This window comes from Anabrus simplex, chromosome 3 (assembly GCF_040414725.1).
Source record: "Anabrus simplex isolate iqAnaSimp1 chromosome 3, ASM4041472v1, whole genome shotgun sequence".
Lineage (NCBI taxonomy): Eukaryota > Metazoa > Arthropoda > Insecta > Orthoptera > Tettigoniidae > Anabrus > Anabrus simplex.
Genome location: NC_090267.1, coordinates 479,420,668 through 479,448,062, shown reverse-complemented (window position 1 = coordinate 479,448,062; position 27,395 = coordinate 479,420,668). Strand labels below are relative to the sequence as shown.

General features: G+C 40.1%; 1 protein-coding gene and 1 non-coding gene across 2 annotated transcripts in view; one reads left to right on the top strand and one right to left on the bottom strand.

The window, feature by feature from the left end:
• The window catches only part of LOC136866872 (uncharacterized), a 167,663-nt gene that overhangs the window by 32,253 nt on the left and 108,015 nt on the right, over positions 1–27,395 (top strand). The window contains exons 2-3 of the mRNA XM_068226878.1: positions 7,016–7,222; positions 11,221–11,801. Of these exons, the coding sequence (XP_068082979.1) occupies positions 7,016–7,222; positions 11,221–11,801 (788 nt within the window). The remainder of the gene's footprint in view (positions 1–7,015; positions 7,223–11,220; positions 11,802–27,395) is intronic.
• Positions 12,592–12,710, bottom strand: LOC136867512 (5S ribosomal RNA). The gene has a single exon (XR_010859711.2). It is a non-coding gene; the product is annotated as a 5S ribosomal RNA (ribosomal RNA).

Below are 27,395 nucleotides of genomic sequence, written 5' to 3'. Positions count from 1 at the left end.
ATTTCCTTATTACATTGGGCACGAGCAATACAGAAATACACTTATTTTTAAATTCTGAGCAATGTACAGATAAAACTATTATTTTATCGTCGTTGCCGGGACAAAACCACCTATGTGTTAATATTTTTGGAGATATACTGACCCGAAGCACATACGTTATGAAGAGCGAGAATGCCTTGGCAACTGTCACACAATATTGCACCTTAGATGAGAGAACCTTACCGGCCAAAGTTCTAAGCTAAAATATTTCACATAGGAGGTATTGTCCCGGCAACGACGTTATATATACTGTAGATTTAATAGTGTGAGGGTGAGGTAGAATGTTCATTCCCTTAATTCACGTTTGAGCTTGAAAACCGACTTAATTATGATATATTGAGATCAGTTTGTTGATGATTTTGTCTCATTTTTTCAATATGTAAACAGTTAGTGATGCGCCATTAACAATAAAGAGAATAGGACGGCGATATTTGTGTTGTGTACAGCTTTAACGTGCTGAGTGCTGTAGTTAAGGAATTGTTGTGTTAGGGCACACATACGCAGCCAACAGGCTTACCTATTGTTACAGCCTGAGATCAAACAGTGACTTTTCAAGCGATCATTGTTCTCCAAATTGACGTTGTCAAAGTTGAAGGGACATTCTTGTATCGCACTTGATAGGTATATTGACAGGTTTCTCTGTGTAGTGTTAACCTCTCCTAATGACAATCGACTGTGTAGGTAGAAAGTGGAGGGATATGCCACTCACTAGTCTTCAGTCCTCATTCAAGTTGTATTGACAACTGACATCCACTTCACCGGTTCAATGTAGACGACTGTCAACATACACTCACACTTCTCCGAAGCCATCACCTTTGACATGTGTGAAGGTGTGTTAAATAGAGAGAATGATGTTGATCCATCACTTGTTCAGATTCTACAGCTACTATAGTATACTTGGATGGTGAAAACTTAACAAAAATATATATCGAACTCTAGTAAGAGTTATTTTGCTTCTTATTTGCAAAAATGTGCAGAATTTAGTGGTAGTGATTGTTCCTTGATTTGCAAAGTTCTGAAAATCGTGATTAGCCGCGGGGAAGATCCCGGCTTAAGGTGACCGTGAGAAGAAAAGTGGTCTCGATTGGTTATGGTTAGACTTCTGATCTGGAGAGGACCATCAATCTGACTGCAAGCGAAGGGGAGGTGTAGGTCCTTGTCTCGCTGAACTGTGACAAAAAGTAAGGTATATTCCTAAAGATTAAGAAGAGTCTATATCAGCACACATTAATATTTTAATTATAAATCGATTTTCGCAAGGTTAGTTCCATCATCAATGAATATTCAAAATTAAACTATTAAAATCCAGAGGGCAGTTGTGCAGTAATAAAAATAGAAAATAAAATAAGAAAGCTTACAAAATAGAACGTATTTTTGCTATTTGCTGTACGTCTCACTGAAACAGATAGGTCTTACGGCGACGATGGAATAGGAAAGGCTTAGAATTGGGGAGGAAGCGGCCGTGGCCTTAACTAAGGTACAGCCCGAGCATTTTCCTGGTGTGAAAATGGCAAACCACGGAAAACCATCTTCAGAGCTGCCGACAATGGGGTTCAAACCCACTATCTCCCGGATGCAAGCTCACAGCTGCGCGCCTCTGGCCGCACGGCCAAGTCGTCCGGTAACAGAACTTGTAAAACCTAATGAATATGCTTTAAAACATACCTTACAATGACAACTGTGCTGTATATCCTTTCCTCCACAAGGATTAGTTATGAAACACGGTATATTACATAGGTACTACGATTTTATCTTTGAACTGCTACTTAAAACTCATTGTGATATGAACGTGCAGTGCAGCGAACAAGTTTTGCTGGTTATTAAATGGAAAAATGTCCAAAGTAAAGAAATGAAAATGTTGCAAACTTTGGGCTGGGGAGTCTAGGAAGTACGGGGACAAGCTGCTTGACTAAGTAGTATTTTCCGAGCTGTCAGTGCAGAGATGATGTGGAATGGTATTAGTTGATTAATAAGTCTGATTGGTGTTTTGAAAAGTTCTAAAATATGGAATTCAACAGGAAGTATTTGGCGTGTTTTGTTTTGTTTTTAGGGAGAGGAGTTAGGGATTGGAATAATTTACCAAGGGAGATGCGCGACTAATTTCAAACTCCCTTGCATTTTTTAAAAAGAAGAACTAGATAAACAATTTCCATGGGGAGAACATATTTTTGAGAACGGAGAATTCACTTCTCCTTTAGCAGGTTAGCAATCGCTATTTGCTAAAATGGCGGGACCACGTGGTTGGTCTGCTACTGCCAAGCAGAGACTTGGAGGGGCGTGCCAATCCAACTGATGAGCCCAAACGGCACGCCTGGGCGAAACTATGCGTACGCACACGGCCTAACCACCCAAAAGCTTGTTCTATTCCCATGATCGTTAGATAAACAATTGTTAGGGAATGTGCCACCTGGATGACTGCCTTAAGTGCTGATGGATTAATTAATCAATATTTTGACCTGACTATCGTCTTAATTGGCAACACTAAAATACAGCTGTCCTTGAACAATGGGCGGTCGCACTGGATGTGTTTCACAACAATGCATAGTAATTGTCTGTAGGCTGTTGGTTGAGTGGGACTGATCTTCCCTCCAAATACGGTCACCGACATCCTCCTGTACGCCCTGTGAACAAGTTGATAAGTCTTCTTGGCAGCTACACCCTAGTCATAGCAAATCCCGCCTTCGCGACCTTGCAGCTACAAGCGTGACATCACTGAAGCCTCCAGGCAACGTTTGTCTTTTCCCTCCAGAAGATATCGCAAGCTAACAATAGCATATTCGTCGCTTGTCGTGACTCACTTGCGCTCTCAGGTCACGTGATAATCTAACCTTCTATTCACCACCGAATGATCGCATCTATGATTACTCAGCCAAAAGTTCATTCTAAAAGGATGCGAACTTATTTATTTAAGATTCCCTTGATTTTTATTGCGCTGAAGGTCAAATTGAAAATACTGAAGTTATCAATCTACTAACAAAACTCTACTGCCTCTCCTTGAGAGATTCACAAAGCCATGGAAAATGTAAGATATTAATATTCAGGGATTCATCATGTATTGTTAGTTCAGATATTACGTAAGAGATTGGGGAGAATTAAGATTTTGCACATCGCTAAACGTCTACTCTATAGTCGGCGTCAACTCAAGTCCTAAGTGGTCCCTTTGAAGTTGTACCGGTAGTCAACTGAAGAACTGAGGAAAGTATCGTTTCGCTTGTGAGCGCTTCCCCTCTTTCCCCTTCTCCATCCCGGAAAAATTTGAAACTGTGAGTCTTGGTAAACTCTAACAAACGAAAAAAGAACAAATCTCGAAAATCACTTCCGATCTAAACGCAGTTCCGGAAAAACAGCGTAAAATCGCTTGTTTTCTTACTCTTTTCTTATTCAAATCCTTGCCAAATTAACTTATTTACATAAATCTTTCTGTAATGGGTTCCTTGGTTCAAAACACTCAGAAGTTTTCATTTTTGAAAATGTCCACAACGAATGTCGTTATAAGAGCTACTCTACATTCATTCACATTAGCGCTCCTAGTGGCAGATAAAGGAAAACTGCTAATCTAATCGACCGGATAACAATGATTAAGAAAATAAATAAATAAATAAATAAATAAAAGGAATACATTAAGAATATAATTCTCTTACATATTATATTTTATTTACCTAAAATTCCTAGCTGATATCTCCGTGGTGTTTTCGACATTGAGTTGCTTGCCTGAAGGGCCAAAACTGTGGATTTTTGTACTTAAAACGTTCTGAGCTCGGGAATTCCTGTGAAGCAGGACTCTAACCTACTTACACTGTAGGAGGAACGGACTTACTTACGCCTCGCTCCCCGCCTAAGCTATTTAATATAGTTAAATTCACGTGGTTCAATCACGTTCAATTCAAGGTCCTGCTACAAATTTTAAGATGGATTTAAATGGCTCGATTAGGGTACGCTCGGCCTTGAAAAGAGACATAAAGTCCTACTTCGGCGATTCCAGAAGTGCTCTTCTTGAGTTTCTTCTCTTCAGCTCTAGAAGAATGTTGTGACGGTACCCAGCGGATTACATAATATGATCTGTTTTATCCCAATTCTAGCACAAATTTGTTTATTACTATTAGAAAAGGGCACGAATGTGAATTAAATAGATTATTGACCATTTTAGTCTTTGCTATAATCACACAGAGATTTGTCGTTGTTTTTACATCTTGTGCTGTGATATATGTCACAGAACTAATCACACAACGAGCACTCACAGCTTTCATTTGGGTCGTGATAAGACATATGTTTACATATTTTATGGTGGTACCCGTGCACTGCTATTTTTATTCATGTCTTAGCTTCTGGTTGGCGTTCATCCAATTTCGATCCAACATAGCATCTGTGCTGTAGAAATCTAGAGGAATTTCTTCTCTCTTCTTTTGTCTCTCCGCTAGGTGTGCTTCTACATTCTTTGTGGATGGTAATGGTAGTGTTATCCTCAGTTCTTCAATAAGGAAGGGTTCCAGTCCTAGTTCGTGTTCGGCGGGAACGCGTATATTTTGAGATTCCCATTATGGTTTTTAGGAATTTTGCTTTAACTCCTTCAATTATGGCCAGGTATTTCTTTGTTAGTCTTTCCCATATCAAATGGATTCCATAGGTGAGTATCGGTAGGATCTTTGTGTCGAATAGGCGAATAGCTGTTTTAAGGATTACTGCTGTAAATTGTTGATGTCGTACATGGCTTTCTTGGCTGCAACTGCTTTGTTTTTTATGTGTAGTCTGAACGACCCAGTAGTCTGTAAGGTTATTCCCAGGTATTTGAATGAATTTACTATTTCCACTTTGCCGTCTTCACATGCTACGTTGTCGTTTGCTGCATTTCGTCCGCCTTTCCGAAAAACCATCTGTTGAGTTTTGGTCCAGTTTATTTTCAGACAGTTATTTCCTGCCCATTCGGCCAGCGCTGAGAAGGCGTGTTGGAGCTTTTCCTTCTTTGTTGACCGTAGGACCATGTCATCTGCATATATGTAGATAACTGCATCCTTCGCTCTTTCTTTGACTGCTGTTGTTACATCCGCGGTGGCAATATTGAATAATATGGGGCTGAGGGGGTCGCCTTGCAGCACTCCATTAGTTTGGGTGATTTCCTTTGTTTTGCAGGTCGCATCGTCTATGGTGATCTGGTTTTATGCCAGAATATTTTGTATTATAACTGTAAGGGAGCTTTGATTTCCAATCATAATTTGGAGTTTTGACATTAATTTATTCATGTCTGTTATGTCGAAGGCTTTTGTATAGTCTATGAAGACAGCATAAGTTTTTCCTTTGTGAAGCCGCTGTGCTTTTTCTATGTCATTGAGTAGGTTTTGAATTGCATAGCACACAGCAGTTCTAGACATAACGGCTTTTCACGTTGTTAGACATTATACATTTGAAAGTATAACTAAAATTGAAAGTTATTCTACGTGAGCCCAACCATAAGCGATACCCTAAAAAGTACAGCAAACAAGAAGTCAAATTTCACGTCTTATATATTAAAAGTTAAAAGGTATATAATTCTTCTGAGTGGCATTGTTTGTATCCAGCCAGGTATTCCTTTCCTACAAATCACAGAGGGTAAATAATAGCTTTATCCTCGCTTTAAATTCAATAGTGTTTGAATCACGCGAAGGTACAATAATAATGGATCTTCCTCCTGCTGGTCATAAATTAAACAGCTCCAAGTTGGCAGCAGTGGGTTGGCTGACGTGCAAGTACAGTGGAATCCCCCTTTGATACAAGCAATAATGATACATTTCGATAGTGTGATGGTAATTGCTCTTACTCCTCGACTGTTTAAATGGCAGTGAATTCTCCTCTCACGAGACCTATTATCTAACTAAACACAGCACGTTCTATTCATGAATGCAAGAAACTGTGCGTGTGCCCAAAGGCTACATCTACATCCATTCATCAACTGCAATCTTCCAGGAAGCGAGTGAAATTCTTCTTTTGGCAAAAATTGACAGTCGAGTGCAATAATAGCCGCAATAATAACTCCACTTGGATTTAAAAATAATTAAATTACTCTCTGCTATTTCTCGTAAGCCTCTTTTGATGAAATACTTCCGCAATTACTTGGATTGGTACTTAAAATTAATAAATATTTTACTCCGTACGAAAAATAAATATATTGCATTGACTTTTAATTCACCGTTCATCACACAGCACTTCAAACGACTAGAGCTGATTTACAATCTGTAATGACTCTGTAAGAAGGAAAGTGCTCTTTATAACAATTTGCTAGGATAAAATGTTTCACATAACTTATTTTAACATTTATATATAATACAGCTCTAGCATGTTCCAGTAATGATAATATGCATTTTATAAACATATTTGTTTTAAAGATGGGAATGAAACTGAACCTGTAAATACGATTTTCTGGAGTACTTGTAAAGCTTATGTGCGTATTAACTGAAAATGTAATGCAAGGAGATATAATGAATATCAACTTTATAGGGAGAAATATGATGTTATTTTATTAAATTCTCTCCTTTATACTGAGGTATAATCTGTTGTTTTCGGGCCCGTGGTGTAGAGGAAGCGTGCCTGCCTCTCGCCATGAGGCCCGGGTTCGATTCCCGGCCAGGTCAGAGATTTTTCTCTCGACCTGAGGGGTGATTCAAGGTCCACTCAGCCTACGTTATTAGAAATAAGGAGCTATCTGACGGTGAGATGGCGGCCCCGGTCTCGAAAGCCCAGAATAACGACCGAGAGGATGCGTCGCGCTGACCACACGGCCCCTCGTAATCTGCATGCCTTCGGGCTGAGCAGCGGTCCCTGGGCAGGCCAAAGCCCTTCCAATGGCGTTAAGTGCCGTGGTTTTTTTGGTTTTTATGTTCTCTTGTTCCAGATGTCAGTTTCAAACTCTAACATAAACATGATCATCATTGTAACTATAATTTATGTACAATGTACTTAGCTACATATATACATTTCAGTTGTATTGTTCTCTTGTGTGTTACAGTGACCCTGTCTCTCTCCGCTGCTTACACCCCTTCTGGCGGACCTGTATATGTGAACCCTGCAGCCCAGTCCAACAACAACCAAAACCAACCTCAACAGAATGAAGCGATCGAACTGCTGACGCAGACCGTGTATGGTTTCCTGGATTTCACTACGACTATCGGGAACACCGTGATGGTGTTTTCCCCGCAGAGCGCTCCTGCGGCAGGTGAGAACAAGAACATGTATTGTTGTAATTCTTATCATTAATAGTGTGATTCCCTATCAGCATCATCGTAATCTGGAGAATGTTGGAATAGGATAAACATTTAGAATATCTGGATTAGTAAGAAAGAAATTCCAGAACATACCAGAATAAGCCTCAAATTTTAAGTACCTTTGTTGTGAAATATGTTTTAATGATGATGACGAGGTGAAGAAGAAGCTTGATCGACTTCAACATATGTGTGTGGGACAATTCGCAGAGCACTGAAAGGAAAAGTAAGAGAAGATACTCAACTTAAATTCTATAAGACTATGGCTGTACCAACTTTGTTATATGGAAGTGAGACATGGGTAGATGAAACAAGCTATATGAATAAATTACAATCTTCTGAAATGAGATTCCTAAGATCAGTGAAAGGATCCTCCCTAAAAGATAAAATACGAAATGAAGACATAAGACAAAAATTAAATATATTCTCAATGAATGAAAGAATATTCCAAAACAGGATAAATTGGGAAAACCACGTTCTGAGGATGGATAACAACAGAATCCTAAAACATGCCCTGGAATATCATCCTACCGGACGAAGAGACATTGGTCGTCCTATGGAATGTAATCTGAGGTCGGAACAGGCTATTAGCTTAATCCAGGAAGAGGAAGTAAGTGAGTACCACGCGAATATTTATAAAAATGTTTTTAACGTAGTTTTTCTTTGAAAATGTTAATTTTTCAGTCTCTAGAAAGTAAGTTATGAATACATTTTATAAACTGCCTTAAAAAGGAAACACATAACAGAATTATGACTGAGAAAGGAACAACTTAATTAAAACAAATCACAGTGAAAAATATTTTGAAATATATAAACTAATATGTCCAAACTCTGTTTAAGTCCTTAAATATTTGATATTTGTAACTTATCGTTATGAAGTCCTCACTTCTCTTCACTCTGGCATAAATACCTTCTATGCCATTCTATTTCAATTATTAAGTTTTTCTTCAGGTATAATTCTGTTATCATAAGACTTCTTTTTCAGGTGGTTTTGTAAATTTATTAATCCATAAATTAGTTTCGAAAGACTGAAGATCCACTTATAAATTAACTGAGTCTAAACTTTAAATTCGCAAAAATTATTTGAAATATTGTAATTTTTCTGGATTTTGGTGTATGTTTTAAAAGGAGTTATAGTTTAGGCTTCTGTAATATTTTTTTCAAAAAGCCGATCATAGAATCATTTATGTTCTGGTAGTGAATTTGAAATTCTTTTTCATGTCAACCTCACATAGAATAATACATATACATTATGTATAATATGTACTATTCGTATATTTATTGATGATGGGTATATATTCCGGGGTAGTCAAAGGAATGTTTATAAAATACTGAGCTGGCATTTTTAAAGTGTATTATGTATGGATTTAGGATATTCAGGAATTAATTTAGTGGTGTCATTGTTGCTGTAAGGGCAAACAGTAGGCCTGAGATAATTTACGAAATTACTTGCATAATCGAGCAGACATTGGTTACAAATGAATCAACTACAATTAACAACAATACAAGGGATTTTATCCGCATGCCTGTAAATTTGTACAGCCAGCTGTAAAAAATTTATATATATATATATATATATATTTATATTGGAGATCTCGGAACGTCTTTATTATATCCAGCTCAACGTTCATGTTTATATTTGTATGCCATCATTCTGGCTTCTTTTTACAATTGGTTATCTTATGGAAACGATGGGATAGGAAAGCCTAAGAATGCGAAGGCAGCGGCCGAGGCCATAATTAAGGTACATCCCCAGCATTTGCTTGGTGCGGCAATGGGAAACTGTCTTCAGGGCTACCGACAGTGGGGTTCGAACCCACTATCTCCCAGATGTAAGCTCACAGCTGCGGGTTCATGACCCCCAGGCCAAATCGCCCGGTCTGGCATTTTTTAATATCTACCAGAGTGCAATTGAGCGACTTGTGGTTTCATCCAACCTAGGAGGTCAACAAGGTTGAAACCCTTCCTCACGGTCTGTTGCAAAGAGGAGTTCCTAAGGAACAACAGCCAGCATAGGCTCAGAAAAAGGATATCTGACTACATATTAGAAATAAAACAACTGTAAGTGTATGAACCTGTACGTCAACAGACTGAAGGTTCCATTAACTGAGCGGACATTGCAGTCTTCTTCCTTTCCTTTATCTGTTTACCCTCCAGAGTCGGTATTTCCCTCGGACTCAGTGAAGGATACCACATATACCGCATACAGGGCGGTGTCCCTGAGCTTCAGACTCTGGGTCGTGTATACAACTGAGGAGGATGACCAGTACCTCGCCCAGGCGGCCTCACCTGCTATGCTGAACAGGGGCCTTGCGGGGGGATGGGAAGAGATAGGCAAGGAAGAGGAAAGGAAACGGCCATGGCCTTAATGTAGGTACCATCTCTGCATTTGCCTGGAGGAGAAGTGGAAAACCACGGAAAAAACTTCTAGTATGGCTGAAGTGGGAATCGAACCCACCTCTTCTCACTTGATCTCCTGAGGCTGAGTGGACCCTGTTCCAGCCCTCGTAACTCATTTCAAATTTCGTGGCAGAGCCGGGAATCAAATCCGGGCCTCCGGGGGGGTGGGCATTGTAGTCATCGATAGGAAATCTAACAAAGGAACCATTATCGACCCAACAGTCATATTTGAGCGAGATGAAGAGCTGTCCAAAGAAGTTGATACAGAAAGAAGAGGCACTATGACCCTTCCATTCGTTACCTGAGATCCAAGTATAACATTAATAAATGGAGAGTTTTTGGTGTGTCGTTTGGTGCACGTAAAACAATGTCTCTGCAAACATTTATAAACGGTTTAGGCTAACAAATGTTTTGAAAGATTTATAAATTGCTATTTTGAAATATTCCAATTTTTCTGAATCTTGTTATGCTACGAGTTAGGTAACAATATCAAAATAGTCATTACACGTATTCCACTGTTGTATTTAGTCATTTCATATTGATGGAGACTTTGTAATCTTGGATTCTCGGAGGAGGAATTCAAACTGAAAATAAGTAAGACCAAAACAAAAGCAGTGGTGTGTAGTCGAACGAACTCACGTAATGCTAGAAATATTTGACTATGCAATGGCCTCAAAGGAAGTAGATAAATATTGTTTCTAGAGCAGTAAAATGTTGACTAGCACAAGCATGGGAGAGCTTTCTTAAGAAAATACTGTAAATGAACTCGCTTCGATCATTAATATAGGAATTTAAAAAATATGTTTTTGAATATTTTCCTCTGGAGCGTGGCATTGTATGGAAGTGAAATATGGACGATAACGAGCACAGAAAAAAGAGAATAGAAGCTTTTGAAATGTGGTGTTGCAGAAGAATGCCGGAAGTGGGTACATTAAGTTGCGAATGACGATATACTGAATCGGACAGGTGAGAGGAGATTGATTTGGTTAAATTTGAAAGGAAAAAGGGATAAAATAAAAATAAACATCTTAAGAAACCCTGGACTTGTTCAACTGTTTTTGAGGAAAATGTACGCTGTAAGAACGGTAGGGATAGACCAAAAAATGAATATAAAAATGAGTTTAGAGCATTTGTAGGATGCAGTAGCCTAGTTACGTATAATGAAAAGGTTAGAACAGAACAGTTAGGCCCCATGGCTAATTGGTTAGCGTGTTGACCTTTGGTCCAGAGGGTCCCGGGTTCGAATCCCGGCCGTGTCGGAGAATTTAACCTTAAATGTTTAATTCCCTTGTCTCGGGGGCTGCGGGTTGCTGCTGTCCCCAACATCCATGCAACTTACACACCACACATAACACTATCCTCCACTACAATAACACGCTGTTACCTACACATGGCAGATGCCACCCACCCTCATCGGAGGGTCAGCCTTACAAGGTCTTCACCGGGCTAGAAACAGTCACAGGAAATTATAAATTATAATTATTATTTTAGTGCTTTCTTTCTGATTTCTATCTTTCGTGCATATAAATGAAATAATATTTTACTCTTTCAGGCGAGCAGAAGAAGCCTGCTGCAACTTCGTCGGTCATCGAAACGAAGCCGTCTTCATCAGTTTCGACGGCGACTACGTCTCATTTGGAAATCAAACCCAGCAAGACGATAGGAAAAAGCACGGACAATAAAAAGGCCATATCCACGAATGTGAACAACCAGCAAAAGAAAATTTCATCTCATGTAGAAGTGAAATCGGGTTCTTCTGCGACTGTTCTTTCTAGTGTAGTAGAGGTACGAGGTGGGCCTCCTAGCACTGTGGAGTCTCGAAGCGGTCCTTCCATTGTGGTGGAAACACGTAGTGGTCCTTCCAGTGTGGTGCAAGTTCGTGGTGGTCCCTCAAGTGTCGTTGAAGTACGGGGTGGTGGTTCGAGTCTCGTGGAAGTACGAGCAGGTCCGCCAGTAGTAGCCAGCAAGGTGGAAGTCCGTGAAGGCTCGTCCTCTGTACGTCCACAGCTCTCCAGTATCGTGGAGATCCGCTCCAGCAATGACGAGCCAGCAATTTCTGGAAATAACATCCTGGAACCTGAGTACGACTTCCTCTCCAGACAGCCATCCGAAGTGGTGGACGAGACTTATAAGGTAAGGAAGTATTTGGTACTATTAATATTTCAGATGTTGGTAGCACTAACTCGAAAACATAACATAACACTAGACTGTGGAATTGCATGTTGTACCTCTTACTCGATCATTTCCAGCTTCTAACATTGGCAGGTTGCCCTTATAGTAGTTATTATCCTCCTTGTTCGCTGGGTACCGGCCATATAAGGACTACGTTAAACAACTATGTTAGCTTTCTCCTTCCTCCTCCACTCCTTCATCCATTCACTTGCTAGTGTTTTTCTCTCCTCATTCCAGATGCTATTTCTATCCGTACACTCCTTTTCTTTCTTAATATGTTCACCCTCCAGGGTTGGTGTTTCCCTCGGACTCAGCGAGGGATCCGACCACTACCGCCTCAAGAGCAGTGTCCTGGAGCGTGAGACATTGGGTCGGGAGATACAACTGGGGAGAATGACCAGTAACTCGCCCAGATGTCCTCACCTGGCATGCTGAACGGGAGCCTTGGTGGGAGATGGGAGGATGGGAAGGGATAGACAAGGAAGACGGAAGGAAGCGACCGTGGCCTTAAGTTAGGTACCATCCCGGTATTTGCCTGGACGAGTAATGGGAAACCACTGAAAACCACTTCCAGGATGGCTGAAATGGGAATCGAACCAACCTCTACTCACTTGACCTCCCGAGGCTGAGTGGACTCCGTTCCAGCCCTCGTACCACTTTTCAAATTTTGTGGCAGAGCCGGGGATCGAATCCGGTCCTCCGGGAGTGGCAGCTAATCACACTGACCACTACACTACAGAGGCGGAATTTGAACCAACGGCACTTGGTTTTTCCAGGCGGTCACCCATCCAAGTACTGACCACGCCCAATGTTGCTTAACAGTGGTGATCGGACGAGAACCGGTGTATTCAACATGGTATGGCCGTTGGCTCCGTACACTCCTACTTTTACATTTTGAGTTATTGTCTGTATCTTAGTCTGTAATTAGTGTTCACAGTGATGCTTTTTGTAATTATTACTTTAGAATAAAGGAGATTTGAAGTTTGAAAATGTAACATGATATATATCTGAATCTATTATTAACAGTCATTTTCCCACTGTTCATTTTAAAATGTCTTCATAATTTATGCCCTTGTTATCACGGCACCTATTAATCAAAAATAACTCCGTATGTGTAAGCCTGCGTGGCTTGGGCGGCAGCCCGTCGGCGTCTCACCGCTGGGGTTCGTGGTTCAAATCCCGGTCAGTCCATGTGGGACTTTTGCTGGACAAAGCGGAGACGGGACATGATTTTTCTAATAATAATAATGCTACTTGCTTTACGTCCCACTAACTACTTTTACGGTTTTCGGAGACGCAGAGGTGCCGGAATTTTGCCCCTCAGGAGATCTTTTACCTGCCAGTAAATCTACCTACATGAGGCTGACATATTTGAGCACCTTCAAATATCACCGGACTGAGCCAGGATCGAACCTGCCAAGTTGGGGTCAGAAGTCCAGCGCCTCAACCGTCCGAGCCACTCAGGTGATTTTTCTACGGGTACTCCGGTTTTCCCAATCACTTTTAATTCCAGCAACACTCTCCAATATCATTTAATTTAATTTCATCTGTCAGTCATTAATCATTGCCCCAGAGGATTGCGACATGCTTCGGCTGCCGGCACAATTCCTTTCCTCATCGCAAGATGGGGGCTTCATTTATTCCACCCCTGGCTCGGTCATTGACTGGAAAACAGGTTGTAGGTTTTCTCAACTTCGTATTTGTATTACTTATTTCATTGTTATGAAACTACATTTTATACGTAACATTCTGTAAGATTTCGAAGATGGAATAAAAAACAGAAACTGAAGTTCCACAAAGTATGCTTCCTGTTCTGCTCGCATAGCTCCTCAATTGTAACTACTTAGGTTGAACAGACAGCGTATCAAACCTCAGATCCATGTAAAAGTCCCTTGACTTATACGGAAATATGTTCTTTCTTTTGATCCAAACAATCTGAATAAATAAATAAGAATAATGAAGCTGGACATAAATACTCTGTTATCTGCTCATCTCGAGTATAAATCGGAGGTCAGATATCGATCCTAGTGCATACGTTGTCGATGTGTTATTAGCATGATGATCCACGGAAAATTGTTAGAATACTCAATAAAACAATTACGGTCGTAGTTTTTAAATTAATTTTGAAGCCATCTAATTTAATAATACCAAACCAAGAAAACCCATGGTGCAGAAGTCCCAAATGCCCATGGCCTACCGAGCGCTCTCTGCTCCCCCCGAAGGCTTGTAGATTACGTAGTCGGTGCGACGAATTTTCTCGGATGATTTACTTGGCTTTCTGCACCGGTGCAGCCATTTCACTATCACATAGCTCCTCAATTGTAACTACTTAGGTTGAACAGACAGCGAATCAACACTCAGATCCATTTTAATGTCCCTGACCCGGTCAGGAATCGAACCCGGGAGCTCCGGGTAATAGACAAAGACGTTACCCCTACACAGTGTGGTCGACTGCAGGATATTAAAAAAATCATATTGCATGATATCCAGAAACTTCTTCTACGTATTTTCCAAATACTGCCTTCAGCACAAAACAAAGAAACTACGATTAAAAACCAGGATGACTGCTCTACAATTTAGCACATAAATATTCGTGAAAGAATTGAGAATATTGTATCCTGTCCCCACAAAAATGTCATGAAAACCCACTGATAAGGTAACTGCACATCAAACTGTAGTGGTGACTGTCGTGGTGGTTGTGATTATTCTTTTGATAAGTAGTACAACTAAGCAACCACATACCCTTAACATTCTTCGTTACATGTAACTGATTGCATAAAAAGATGTATAAATTTAGCGAAGTCGAACTTATGTTGGTGAGCTATTCAGTTACATAACTGTAAACATTTCGATTTTCATCATCATCATCATCATCATCTGTTTACCCTCCAGAGTCGGCTTTTCCCTCGGACACAGCGAGGGATTCCACCTCTACCGCCTCAAGGGCAGTGTCCCGGAGCTTCAGACTCTTGGTCGGGGATACAACTGGGGAGAATGACCAGTACCTCGCCCAGGCGGCCTCACCTGCTATGCTAAACAGGGGCCTTGTGGAGGGATGGGAAGATTGGAAGGGATAGGCAAGGAAGAGGGAAGGAGGCGGCCGTGGCCTTATGTTAGGTACCATCCCGGCATTCGCCTGGAGGAGAAGTGGGAAACCACGGAAAACCACTTCCAGGATGGCTGAGGTGGGAATCGAACCTACCTCTACTCAGTTGACCTCCCGAGGCTGAGTGGACCCCGTTCCAGCCCTCGTACCACTTTTTCAAATTTCGTGGCAGAGCCGGGAATCGAACCCGGACCTCCGGGGGTGGCAGCTAATCACGCTAACCACTACACCACAGAGGCGGACATATCGATTTTCAGTTTTTTAAAATATGGCGAACACTTTCAGACTGTGGCAGGCGTTCAGCGAGCACGATGGTTTCTCTTCAGTCGTGAGGCAGTCGGGCTCTGACAGGAGAGCCCTAAGTAGTTTCCTCGAGTTTAGCAAGTGTGTGTGACCGGGCAAGTTGGCCGTGCGCGTAGAGGCGCGCGGCTGTGAGCTTCCATCCGGGAGACAGTAGGTTCGAATCCCACTATCGGCAGCCCTGAAAATGGTTTTCCGTGTTTTCCCATTTTCACACCAGGCAAATACTGGGGCTGTACCTTAATTAAGGCCACGGCCGCTTCCTTCCAACTCCTAGAACTTTCCTATCCCATCGTCGCCATAAGATCTATCTGTGTCGGTGCGACGTAAAGCCCCTAGCAATAAAAGCAAGTGTGTGGGGTGCGGGAGGAGGCTGGACAGACGATATGAGCTTGTCAGGGGAAGGAAAAGTGCAGATGGGCGTGTGGTCTATCCGGCCGGCAGTAACATCGCCAACCACTTTACGATGTACTTAGGCCTTTTCCCCCTACGTCTTTCATTAATTGTTGCTGTTAGAGATTAATTCCGAAACAATTTATAAGGCAATAAATTCATTATACTGATTATTTTAATAATTAATTTATATCGTTCGTAATCTGTTTACCGTCCAGGGTCGGTTTTTCCCTCGGACTCAGCGAGGGATCCTACCTCTACCGCCTCAAGGGCAGTGTCCTGGAGCTTCAGACTCCGAGTCGGAGGATACAACTGGGGAGGATGACCAGTACCTCGCCCAGGCGGCCTCACCTGCTATGCTGAACAGGGGCCTTGTGGGGGGATGTGAAGTTTGGAAGGGATAGACAAGGAAGATGAAAGGAAGCGGCCGTGGCCTTAAGTTAGGTACCAACACGGCATTTGCCTGGAGGAGAAGTTGGAAACCACGGAAAACAACTTACACGATGGATGAGGAGGGAATCGAACCCTCTCTACTCAGTTGACCTCCCGAGGCTGAGTGGACCCAGTTCCGGCCTTCGTACCACTTTTCAAATTTCGTGGCAGAGCCGGGAATAGAACCGGGCCTCTGGGGCTGGCACCTAATCACACTAACCACTACACCACAGAGCCGGACATTAATTTCTATAAAGAAGCTAAGACAAAGATTCAAAATGTAAACATAAAGTGACGGCGCGATTTGTAGGTTGGTCAAACTGCTAAATACGTCTTTATGTTTTGAGATCTGGGCAAGACGAGAGAAATTCCGCCATGCGCTGTTTGTTTTCGTGAGTGTCATTATTGTCGCTTCTGATGTGATCAGTGAAATAGTGCAGTTATTTATTGTATTATTATGTTTATTATCTTCTTCTTCTTCTTCTTCTTCTTCTTAATCTGTTTATCCTCCAGGGTTGGCTTTTCCCTCGGACTCACCGAGGGATTCCACCTCTACCGACTCAAGGGCAGTGTCGTGCAGCTTCAGACTCTGGATCGGGGGATACAACTGGGGAGAATGACCAGTAACTCGCCCAGGCGGCCTCACCTGCTATGCTGAACAGGGACCTTGAGGGGGGATGGGAAGATGGGATAGACTAGGAAGAGTGAAGGAAGCGGCCGTGGCCTGAAGTTAGGTACCATCACGGCATTTGCCTGGAAGAGAAGTGGGATACCACGGAAAACCACTTCCAGGATGGCTGAGGTCGGAACCGAACCCACCTCCGGCCCTCGTACCACTTTTCAAATTTCGTGCCAGAGCCGGGAATCGAACCCTGGCCTCCGGGGATGGCACCTCTCACTAATCACTACGCCACAGAGGCAGATATTATTATTATTATTATTATTATTATTATTATTATTATTATTATTATTATTATTATACATCTAAAATACTGTGATACTCGTCAGTGAAAAGTGGACCGATTGGGAGGAAAGAGATGACCCCACAGCCTTGCCAGAGTAAACTGTCACGTACCGCCACTGCTGAAGTTACTAGCTTTAGCATAGTCCAGTAAATAGAACTTCAAAGCACGTCTTGTACACATTTCACAGATGTTCCCGCCATTTTGGTCACTCCGTTTTCACGTGTTCATTCTTTTAACTGTAAGCTTTTCAAAATGTAGTCGGAAAAATTCATCAAAGTGGTAAACTATTCTTTGAATGGAAGGATTTTATTGCAGGAATAGACCCCCTCTGCCCCCACCCAACAAAAAGATTGGGCAAACTGGATTTTCTAGAATTCTTGGATTTGAGGGATTGAATCAAGGTGCAGTGAAGCTAATGCAGTGAGGTCGCAGTTGCGATCAACAGTATTCTGTTAGAAGGGTCTGCTCCCGGACGAAACTCTCTTTGCATCGCTCTATTTTCGTACCAACTTTGCTTTAAGGAAGCAAGAGCTGAGTGGACACAGGATATCTTATGCCAATTTAATTGCAGTGTGGTAATTTTGCGTCTTTTTTTCTCTTTGTGAGCGCTCTTACGCTTAGGAATATATCATTTACGTAATGTTGATTCTAAACCTTCTCTACATCTGTTTTAAATGTAGTATTTTAAAAAATCCAAGTATACGTTTTGCAACTTATCTTTGGGCTTTACATGGAATATCCCGTAGTTACTGGGAGGTAAAATGACTAGCAGAAAAGGAACGTCATCAAGGTGTTGCTTGTTGTTCACGTCAAAGTAGTTTTGCAACTCAGAAAGAACTATATAATAGCACATCTGAATTTATGGTTTCTCATACAGATGCACAATTGTCCAGGTACGGTACTTTAATTGACATGTAAATAAGTATGCCCGGCCTTGTAGAGGATCAAGAGTATAAACTAGCAAGTAATTATTGCTATATTAATTGCTCAAAGACAAAGGTGCGATGGAAAGTATTTCTGCCACTTCGCGTGCAATAAATATGTTCCTTCTTACAGAGCACAGCCCATAGCTAACCGGATGTATCAAATTACGCACGGAATTTTCGCTGCAATTACTACTACATTGTCACGAAGACAGACTTATGGCACTTGGGCATTGATTTGTAAATGGCAGGTGATATTAAATATTAGAGACTATATTATTTATAGGCATTATGTTTCTATTTTTCTCCTAAGTTTTCACATTAATCTTTATTTCTATTCCACTCTCTAAGTTCTTGAAGCCTTGGGCGCCGGCACAAATGCCTACAGGGTGTCTGAGAGCAGTAGGGCTTGGGAAATAGGAGATATTTTTAAAACTAGAGTTGAAAATTACGTGTCTTTAAGGCACTTCAGTTAATAGCAAGTGCGTGTCCAAACACTGTCCCGTTTCTCTGCGGAATTGTGTAAGAAGTGAGATGAATCTTCGTAGCAAAATTTGACGACCGGATGCTGTTCTATTAATTACATGTAATTTCTACCATCGTTAATTACTTACATTTTTTAATCTTCAGAGACAAGTGATTTACGAAGTAACACCGACTACTTTTCTTAAGTTATGGAAGTTGTTTTTGTTATTTAGGACATCAGCCTATAGACTGGTTTTATTCAGTTCTCCATGCAACCCTATCTTCTGCTAATCTTTCCATTTCTACGTAACTACTACATCCTCCATCTCCTCTAATCTGCTTGTCATATTCATGTATTGGTCTGCCCCTACCGTTCTTAACGCCAAAAATTCCCTCAAAATATGACTGAACAAGACCTGGGTGTATAAATATGTGTGCTGTCAGTCTTATCTTTTCTTCTGGTTGAATGTTGTCAAATAGTTCTCCTCTCACCAATTCTATTCGTTCTCTCTTCATTCGTAATTTGGTCTACCCAGCTCACCATCAGCATTCTTCTGTAATACCACATTCTGAAAGTTTCAGTTCTCCTTCTTCCTCAGATAATAATTGCCCGAGTTTCATCTCCATACAACTTCATATTCCAAACGATCCTTCAAAAATTTCTTTCTAATTTCTGTACCAGTGATCGAAGTGAGCAAACCTCTTTCCTTGAGAAAGGCTTTTCTTTTCAATTTGATTTGCGTCCCACCGACAGGCCTAAAAGTTAAAGGGAATCGGCCATGGCCTTAATTAAGCTACAGCCTGGTGTGAAAAGTGGAAACCACGGCAAGCCGTAGAGTAGGGCTGCTGAGAGTAGGGTTCGAACACTTGTCACTTGTCGCTTGTTGGTTGTATTTTAAAATATTCGTGCACTTAATTGTTGTGCCTGCGCGTTTAATGTCCCTGCATAAAACTTCCAGAACATTCTCCACCTCCACGTCTTCCGCACTGATTTTTCTGGACCTCCCTTCACCCCACATAGTTATCAGCAGGATCATTATCGCCGCTATTTGTCGTTATTTATGGCATTTCCCACGTTTCCACATAGTAATTCGCATTCGAACGAACTTACTTAGAACGCCAGAATCGACTGCATAGCATTCTAAGTTTCCTCTCTACCTTACGGCTGACAAAAGGAAATTCTTCTTACAAGCTCAGCTGTTTAAGTCTGGTATCATTTCAGTGTTCAGTTTTGCTGTTCCTTTTACGTTACTACAGTGATTACACGTGAGGGAATTATACAGCCCTGAAAATGGTTTTTCCGTAGTTTCCCGTTTTCACAACAGGCGAACGCTGGGGCTGTACCTTAATTAAGGCAACGGCCTCCTACTTCCAACTCCTAGGTCGTCCCTATCCCATCGTCGCCATGAGACCTATCTGTGTCGGTGCGACATAAAGCAAAGTGCAAGGAAAAAGAAGAGATGTATGTAGCTGTCATGTTAATCATCTGTAAATTTTTGTTCCTGTGGGATCAGTAATATATACAGTACCTGATGTGATGTAGACTCGCGTATAAACGGCGATACATACAGTTAATAAATGGTGAACTCATACTATGAATCACAATTAACTGATTCACTAGCAGTAACTACTAATTCACAAATACAAACTCTAAAAGAGTAAGTCCATATAATAACAAATCGCAGTCAAAAATATATTAGTTTATCATAATCCCCATAAAACATACACCCAAAAAGAAAAAGAAAACATAACATATAATACAGACTTAACCACCTATCAAAAATAAAAAAACATAAAAATAACACTGTCAAATTCTAAATTTTTGAAATAAGCCACTACCATGTATTCGAACCACAGAGACAAACATTGACAACCCCAGTGCTCGTTTGCATATTGAAAATGAAAAAAAATATTGTGAAATATAAGTCATTCCTAATAATATTTCTGTACATAAAAATTAATACAAATAAACTCAACACAATACATTCTAAACTTAACAACATTTAGAATATACTTTCGTTTAGAACAAAATACCCATACATCTACAAAAAATATCAAGAACAATACAATTCAACTTATAATTATTATACCATTGTTTTGATAGTTATCTTATTGGCTACGACGATCTTGCCCATGCGGGTGATTTGTAAGGATGCACGAAAGGCCTCACCGTCAACAATGCGGGAAATTCAAAAGCTTTCCAGTGGTAACGTTCTGAGTGAGACGATTATAACTATCAATGGTAATGATTGTTCTTGTTGTTGTTTTAATCAGATGGAAATCCATAGCCACTATTGGCCGGTATGATGATCGAAATAGAAGAAAAATGCGATTGGTCACTCGTATAATGAGGGAAAAGGGAATCGTTAAAGAGGGGACGGATACCTCCATCAATGATTTAATATCACTGAGCCGGAAGAAAACAATTTGATGTCCAGACATCGGATTTTTTAGCAGCAACTGGTTAAAAAGCATACTAATTTTGTTAGTCTGTGTGCCATCAAGCCCACGATTTCGTAATATAGTGAGAGTAACATAAATACTAGGGGTTCTAACATGACGTATACCTAACACGCTGGGCGCCAACATTCATTTTTAACCCGTTCCTCCATAATTAATGTAATATATAGTGTAATATAAACTTTAGATCTTTTGATAGAACATATTCCTAATGTTTAAGCAAATATCAGTGCATACCCGTTGTACAGGCTGAAGTATACTTGTTACTTGCTTCATTAAGTTTTCATTATAACCTATTGCTGGCTAACTTTCCTGGCTTTAGTGACGACTTTCAGTGTTCAAAGCCCCAAAACGTACCAACTATAACAATACATAGACTGACCACTGTTGTTAGTTTAGGTGTACTGACACTCACCTGATATAGATGGGTTTACTGCAAGTATTAATACGTCAACAACAGCTGGTTAGCCGTAAAAGTTTGTATCTCGGTACAAAGATATTGGGCGGAACAGGGAGAAATGTTTCTCTAGAGGGTGAGTTATGGCTGTATCGAGGATTCAGCCGTAATTCACTCACATTTCGATAGCCGAATAGGTAAAAAACATACAATTGAACGACATTAATTAGCTTACTATTCATAATAATAAATTCTAACAAAGACGAGATTTGAAATAACACAATGAAAATAATACACAAAAATTAAAACTAGTATAGCTTACTTGATGTTCATTTCACAAAGGTACACTGTTATCTACTATGTTAACTCAATTTTGTTCTGATTGATAGAACATTACTTTTCATACTAGCAAAAAACTATAATATTCACAGCATCGTATTGTTGTTAACGCAGTACAACACTAGCACAAACATCGGCAATTACAGTCTGTTTCACATTCTTTAGAGACAGGGAAACACTGGAAGATCTTATTTCACAGAGTGTCACCAGATGATTCTCTGAAGAAATAACGAAAATCGGAAGAAAATTCGTTAGTAATTTACAAGATGTAAGAGGTACTGACATAAATAAATATGATTTATTTAAATTTCTGCTCTTCAAATGACGGTGACTTGTATTCCTGACTGTTCGTGTCATCGTAGTACCACGAGAAAAGCATGCCAGCGCGGCCTGAAAAAGCAATCGTAATAGAAGGATTTATCATTAAAATGAGATGAATTGTACAGTTAATAAATGAAATATGTGAATGAGAATATTTTATCATTGTATAGGTGATTATCATTGCTGTGTGGAGATTTCACAGAGTACAATAAGAATTCCATAACCAAAATCCTGTAAGTTATTTACAGAGTAATTTCCACTGTATGGTTAATAATTTGATATTTACAATTTCGCTCCCGGGACTGTGCAGTTTAATTGTATTCGCTGGCATATCCTGTATTGTTCAAAGTCACTGTGGTATTTATTCCGTCCCTCTGTGGTAGCGTGCTCACCTTTCAGCTACGTCATTGTGTAGCTTATTGGTTGATGTTACTTTGTTATCTGATCCAATACAAGCGGCTCAGGGGTATTGTTGGGTGCAAATATTAGCCTCATATGTATTATAAATGAGCTCTGCTCACGTTTCTCCAAGGATCAAAGTCATATGTTAATCATGATTGATTTTATCTATCCATTGAGTTTTTCTTTTGCCTTCATGTCGACCTGTCGGTCATATCTACATACACCGAAATAGAGATTAGTATGAACCGGTTTTAATAGCTCTACTGCTGCAAATTAGATAATACAACCGGGAAACTAGTTGGACAAGGTTTGTAAAGCTATACCTAAAAGAAAAAAGTAATGACTCTACTTTGGCCTTTCATCATACAAAGGGAGACTAAGAATGTGCTAAAATTCAGACAGTGTTTATACCTTATAATTATCCCGTCTATATTACACGTGTGGCATATTCAATGACGCAAATTGTACTGAATTCTCTCTTCAATAATCCTGCTTTAAGAAATTACGCCGCTAAAATTAAAGTGGGGATAAATCCAAAAGAATTGAAATTCACATATATTCTGGAAAACGTTTGTAACGGGGTGGGTGGTAAGGTATATAGTGCCATTGAATTAACGGCAAGAATTTTAGAGATGGTAGTGAATATATCTTACGGGGAAGCACGAATGCACGAAGCACCTTTCTCTTAACAGTAATCAGAAATTAAAAATGACTTGTTCCGATCTTCGAAATTTGCAGGTATTGATAAATGAAATGAATTGAAGGATTTCCGAAGTCTCGCACACCTAACGCTATTTGGGTCGGAGGAAGAAGCAAAAAGAACCTACGATGTTCATAAAGGAGAGAGGAAAGTGACATCTGGATCAAGTAAATAAAAGCAATACATAACTCAACTAGGTGCACATGGACACTAACCTAGCCCTCGTAGGATTTTATATTTCTTCTCCCTTGGTTATGACCTATGATTTAATTTTCAAGCCTTTCCTGACAATTCCCATATTTTTGCTCATAACTTCTGATTAATGATAACAGGAAATTTACCTTTAAAACAAAATGCATCAACCTTACAACAATCACCTTAATTTCAAGTACCAAATCAGAAACATTCCTTTTGTAGGCAGTGGCGTCAATGTAGTGTATAAATAGACAAAATACGTAGGCAAACATGTATGTGTACGTTATTAAGCATTTTTTTGAACAGATAGTTGAATCTGGTATTTAATATTAAGCCAGCTTCCTCTTTCTTTACGCAATGCAGAATAGTATACGATCGTCCCAAACCGAACTCTCGGTGCGGTTGGAGGCAGGGAGCTGTGAGTTTGCATTCGGGGGATAGTGCATTCAAACCCTACTGATGTAAGGAATTACGACGTTTCTCAATGCAATTTTGACTCCAGGCAAATGATGGGGCTGTACTTTAATTATGGCCTCGGCCGCTTCTTTCATACTGCTAGCTTTTCCCTCTCCCATCGTCGCGACAAGACCTACCTGTGTCGGTACGACGTAAAGCAACTTGTTAAAATAATATTGAACGAACCCGTAATGTTTATGCAAATCTCATAGCAGAATCATCGTGTGGACTAGTATGTACTTGAGTAAGTTTGTAGTCTAACCTATTAATACTTAGTCATCCAGACTCTTGTGATTTAAGCCTGGCTGAAAAGCACTCTTCTATCATACAGCACACCCCTTTCCTCTCCATCCAGTTCTTCCAGCCTGCCGGAATTTTGCTACTGAATACTAATTCCACGGGGTTTTCCCTGGCACTCATTCCTGGTATAGACTGAGTTAACCCTAGGGCCACGTGCCTTTCCGGAAGTCTTCTTTATTATCGCTCGATGATAAGGAAACCATTCGCTGAATATTTGTTTGAGTTACCTTCATGTTTAGACAGCTTCCAACAAGTATTCATTGAATCTTAATGTCTTGTACAAGATGAATAACGAGTAACAAATGCATTGTTCTGACCTTTCAACTTGGCGTTCTGTAACATGTACGTGACAGGCAATGTATGAGAATACCAGACCTCATGCCGAAGGTTATGATTTTAAAACACGTTGTTGACAGTGAGACGTAATGGTTATTTATAAGCCTGTCAGAACACGCACAAGGTGGACTAGATTCGTGATAATACCTTTGTGTATTTTGTAACCACCTATCTGGGAGATCAAATGACTTGTACTACCTTTAAACTGTGAGGTAATGTCCGGAAGGCAATAATTTCTTGACGTTCAGTAATAATAAATACCACGTGTTTACTCCAATACTACCCGGGTCCAGTCGTTCAGACCAAGCGAATATTCTCTTACTTAGAAAATTGTCAATACCGACTCGTCCGGCCTTGTAATCATTCGTCGCTAGAATTCTAATATACTGTCCTTTGGGACACAAAAATCACGCAGCCCGTTACGAAAACCAACTTATTGAATATGTGTGTTCAGATAGAACCCGGGTGATCTAAACTGTTTGCAATCCATGTTCAATAAAGAATGGTACAAATTCAAGTAATAATGTGTATTTTCTTTATGACAATGTACTGAACGTTTCACTTGGTCATAAAGGAATCTTACAGTGTAATGCAAATGCTATAATGTACAATTTATAATTAATTTTACATAATATTTAATAAACATTTCTACTTAATCTTTTCAATTCTTCGCTTTGGTATTGTGAATTTCGTTGAACTAGATCCTACTGATCAATAATTAACAAAAACGTAATTAAAAGACCTCGTATTTGTATGCAGTAACAGAGCAGAATTCAAACTTATTTCGTTAATATGAAGTGATGTCGACTAGCCCGTTCTTCGGTAATGTAGCAAGAGTAACATATATTTTAGGAGTTATGCTGGGCCATACCCCAAACGTATACACAAACCTCATAGCATAATCGTTGTGCAGGATGAACTGACGTGTTACTCGCATCAGTAGGTCTGCATTCTAACCTATTACTACCGAAAATAAAATTTTAACAATGAGACTTTAAAGAGATCTCGCATACTTGTTAATATACCTATCATTGTATCCGGATGGTGAAGGGTTAACATCCGTTTGTCTATAGGAGACTCAGGCATTAAGGAATTTTTCCTCGAATAAGGTACAGCTCTGTTAGTTTCGTCCCCTTACAGGACGTTGGTATCCATCCGTCGGCGAAATACTTCTATATGTTTGTGCGACGTTAAACAAGTAGGGCGAAAGCCTTCTTTACTTTTAAGCATAGCGGATACATTTACTTAGATCTTTCTTGAACTTTATTCAACAAAAATTTCTGAAAATATTCCTATGATTATGTATCACTTCTGGAAAGAAAAATATTCGGAGGGACATATAAATTGTGCATTTAAAGGTCATGTTCTATTGAACCTTTCTAGGACAACGTTAAGCTATGCTGATCGAGACATGAAAGGAAGACAGAGTGTGCTGAGGGTGATATCTGACGCCTAGTTAGAAGAGTACTGTCCTCAGTGCCGATTGATTAAGTTACCTTTTGTTTCCCTCGAATACATCAGCTCGCACGATATGCGAACTGAGGTGAGGTTATTGATGTCATTGGTATTCACCTGACACCACTGTCATCGACTGTATTGTACTAGCCAATGATCAGCCGCTACTCCCAGATGCACGACGTCACTTCAGCTCAATCCATAATCGGCTGCGCTGCAGAAGGAGAGAGAAGTGTCGCCTAATAATTCTTTCCGGTAAATTTAAATAACAAAGTCAAGCTAACTCACACTAAGCGAGAATAGCAGTGGAATCACGAGCGGCTAAATCTGCATTTACAATGATATGGTTCTTTACTTTGCACCTAGAGTGTGATAAGTACAGTCATTATTTCTGGAACGAGGGATTGATTCTGATATTCTAATACAGCAGCTCACACGATATTTGAAGGGAATAATTCAGACTAAATTGTGGCAATTAAAATTAAATTTTAATACGAATTTGGTTAATCGGCACTTCGTTACCGTTTTAAGAATTTGATGACATTTGAATATTATCCATTATAGCTTCAAATCAATCATCAACCGAGCTCGATAGCTGCAGTCGCTTAGGTGCGGCAAGAATCCAGTATTCGGGAGATAGTAGGTTCGAACCCCACTGTCGGCAGCCCTGAAAATGGTTTTCCATTGTTTCCCACTTTCACACCAGGCAAGTGCTGGGGCTGTACCTTAGTTAAGGCCACGGCCGATTCCTTCCCACTACTAGCCCTTCCCTGTCCCATCGTCGCCATAAGACCTATCTGTGTCGGTGCGACGTAAAGCAACTATAGAAAAAATCAATCATCATCATTCAGGGCTGCCACCCAGGTGTCAGGTTCCCTATCAGCTGTTTAGCTAAACCTTTTCTTAAACGTTTTCAAAGAACTTGGAAATGTATCCAAAATTTCCCTTCTTAAATTTAGCCCTCCCTGGAATTAGGATGTAACCAATAAATCACAATTTTTCAGTAGAGAGGAAAATTATTTTCGTGGTCTATTTTATGGTGTACACTATTTGAACCAATTGCATATTCAAGTGTACAAATGAGTTCATATATTAAAAATATTTTAATGTTATAAATTAAGTTTTAAAAATAATGTATGATTTGGAAGTAATACAGTGGAAAATAATCTGCAAGTATGTCTTACATTTGTATAAGACGGAATATAAATCATGTTCTTGCAGTTCCGACACAAATGATAGCAAATACGAGTAATATTACTTCAATAATAAAAATACTATCAGAAAGTCCAGAGGTCGCAACTATCCAGATTAACCTCTTGGAAAGAATCGCCGGCCAAGCAGGACTGAGGATCTCAGCAGAAAAGACCAAATTCATTATGAACATCAAAGATGGAGCAAAATTCCTGTAAACAGAGTTAGAAAGGGTCAGGAAGTTGAAATAACTTGGCGAGACCAAACAGGAGAATGGAATAAAAAGAGAGCATACGACTTGAAAAGAAACATCTATAATAAGAAGTGCTTATCCTGGAATTCCAAATTAAAACATTACAACACCGTGGTCAAAAGAAAATGCCTGCCCTTGAACGAAAATCTGGAGAGGCTAGAGGTCC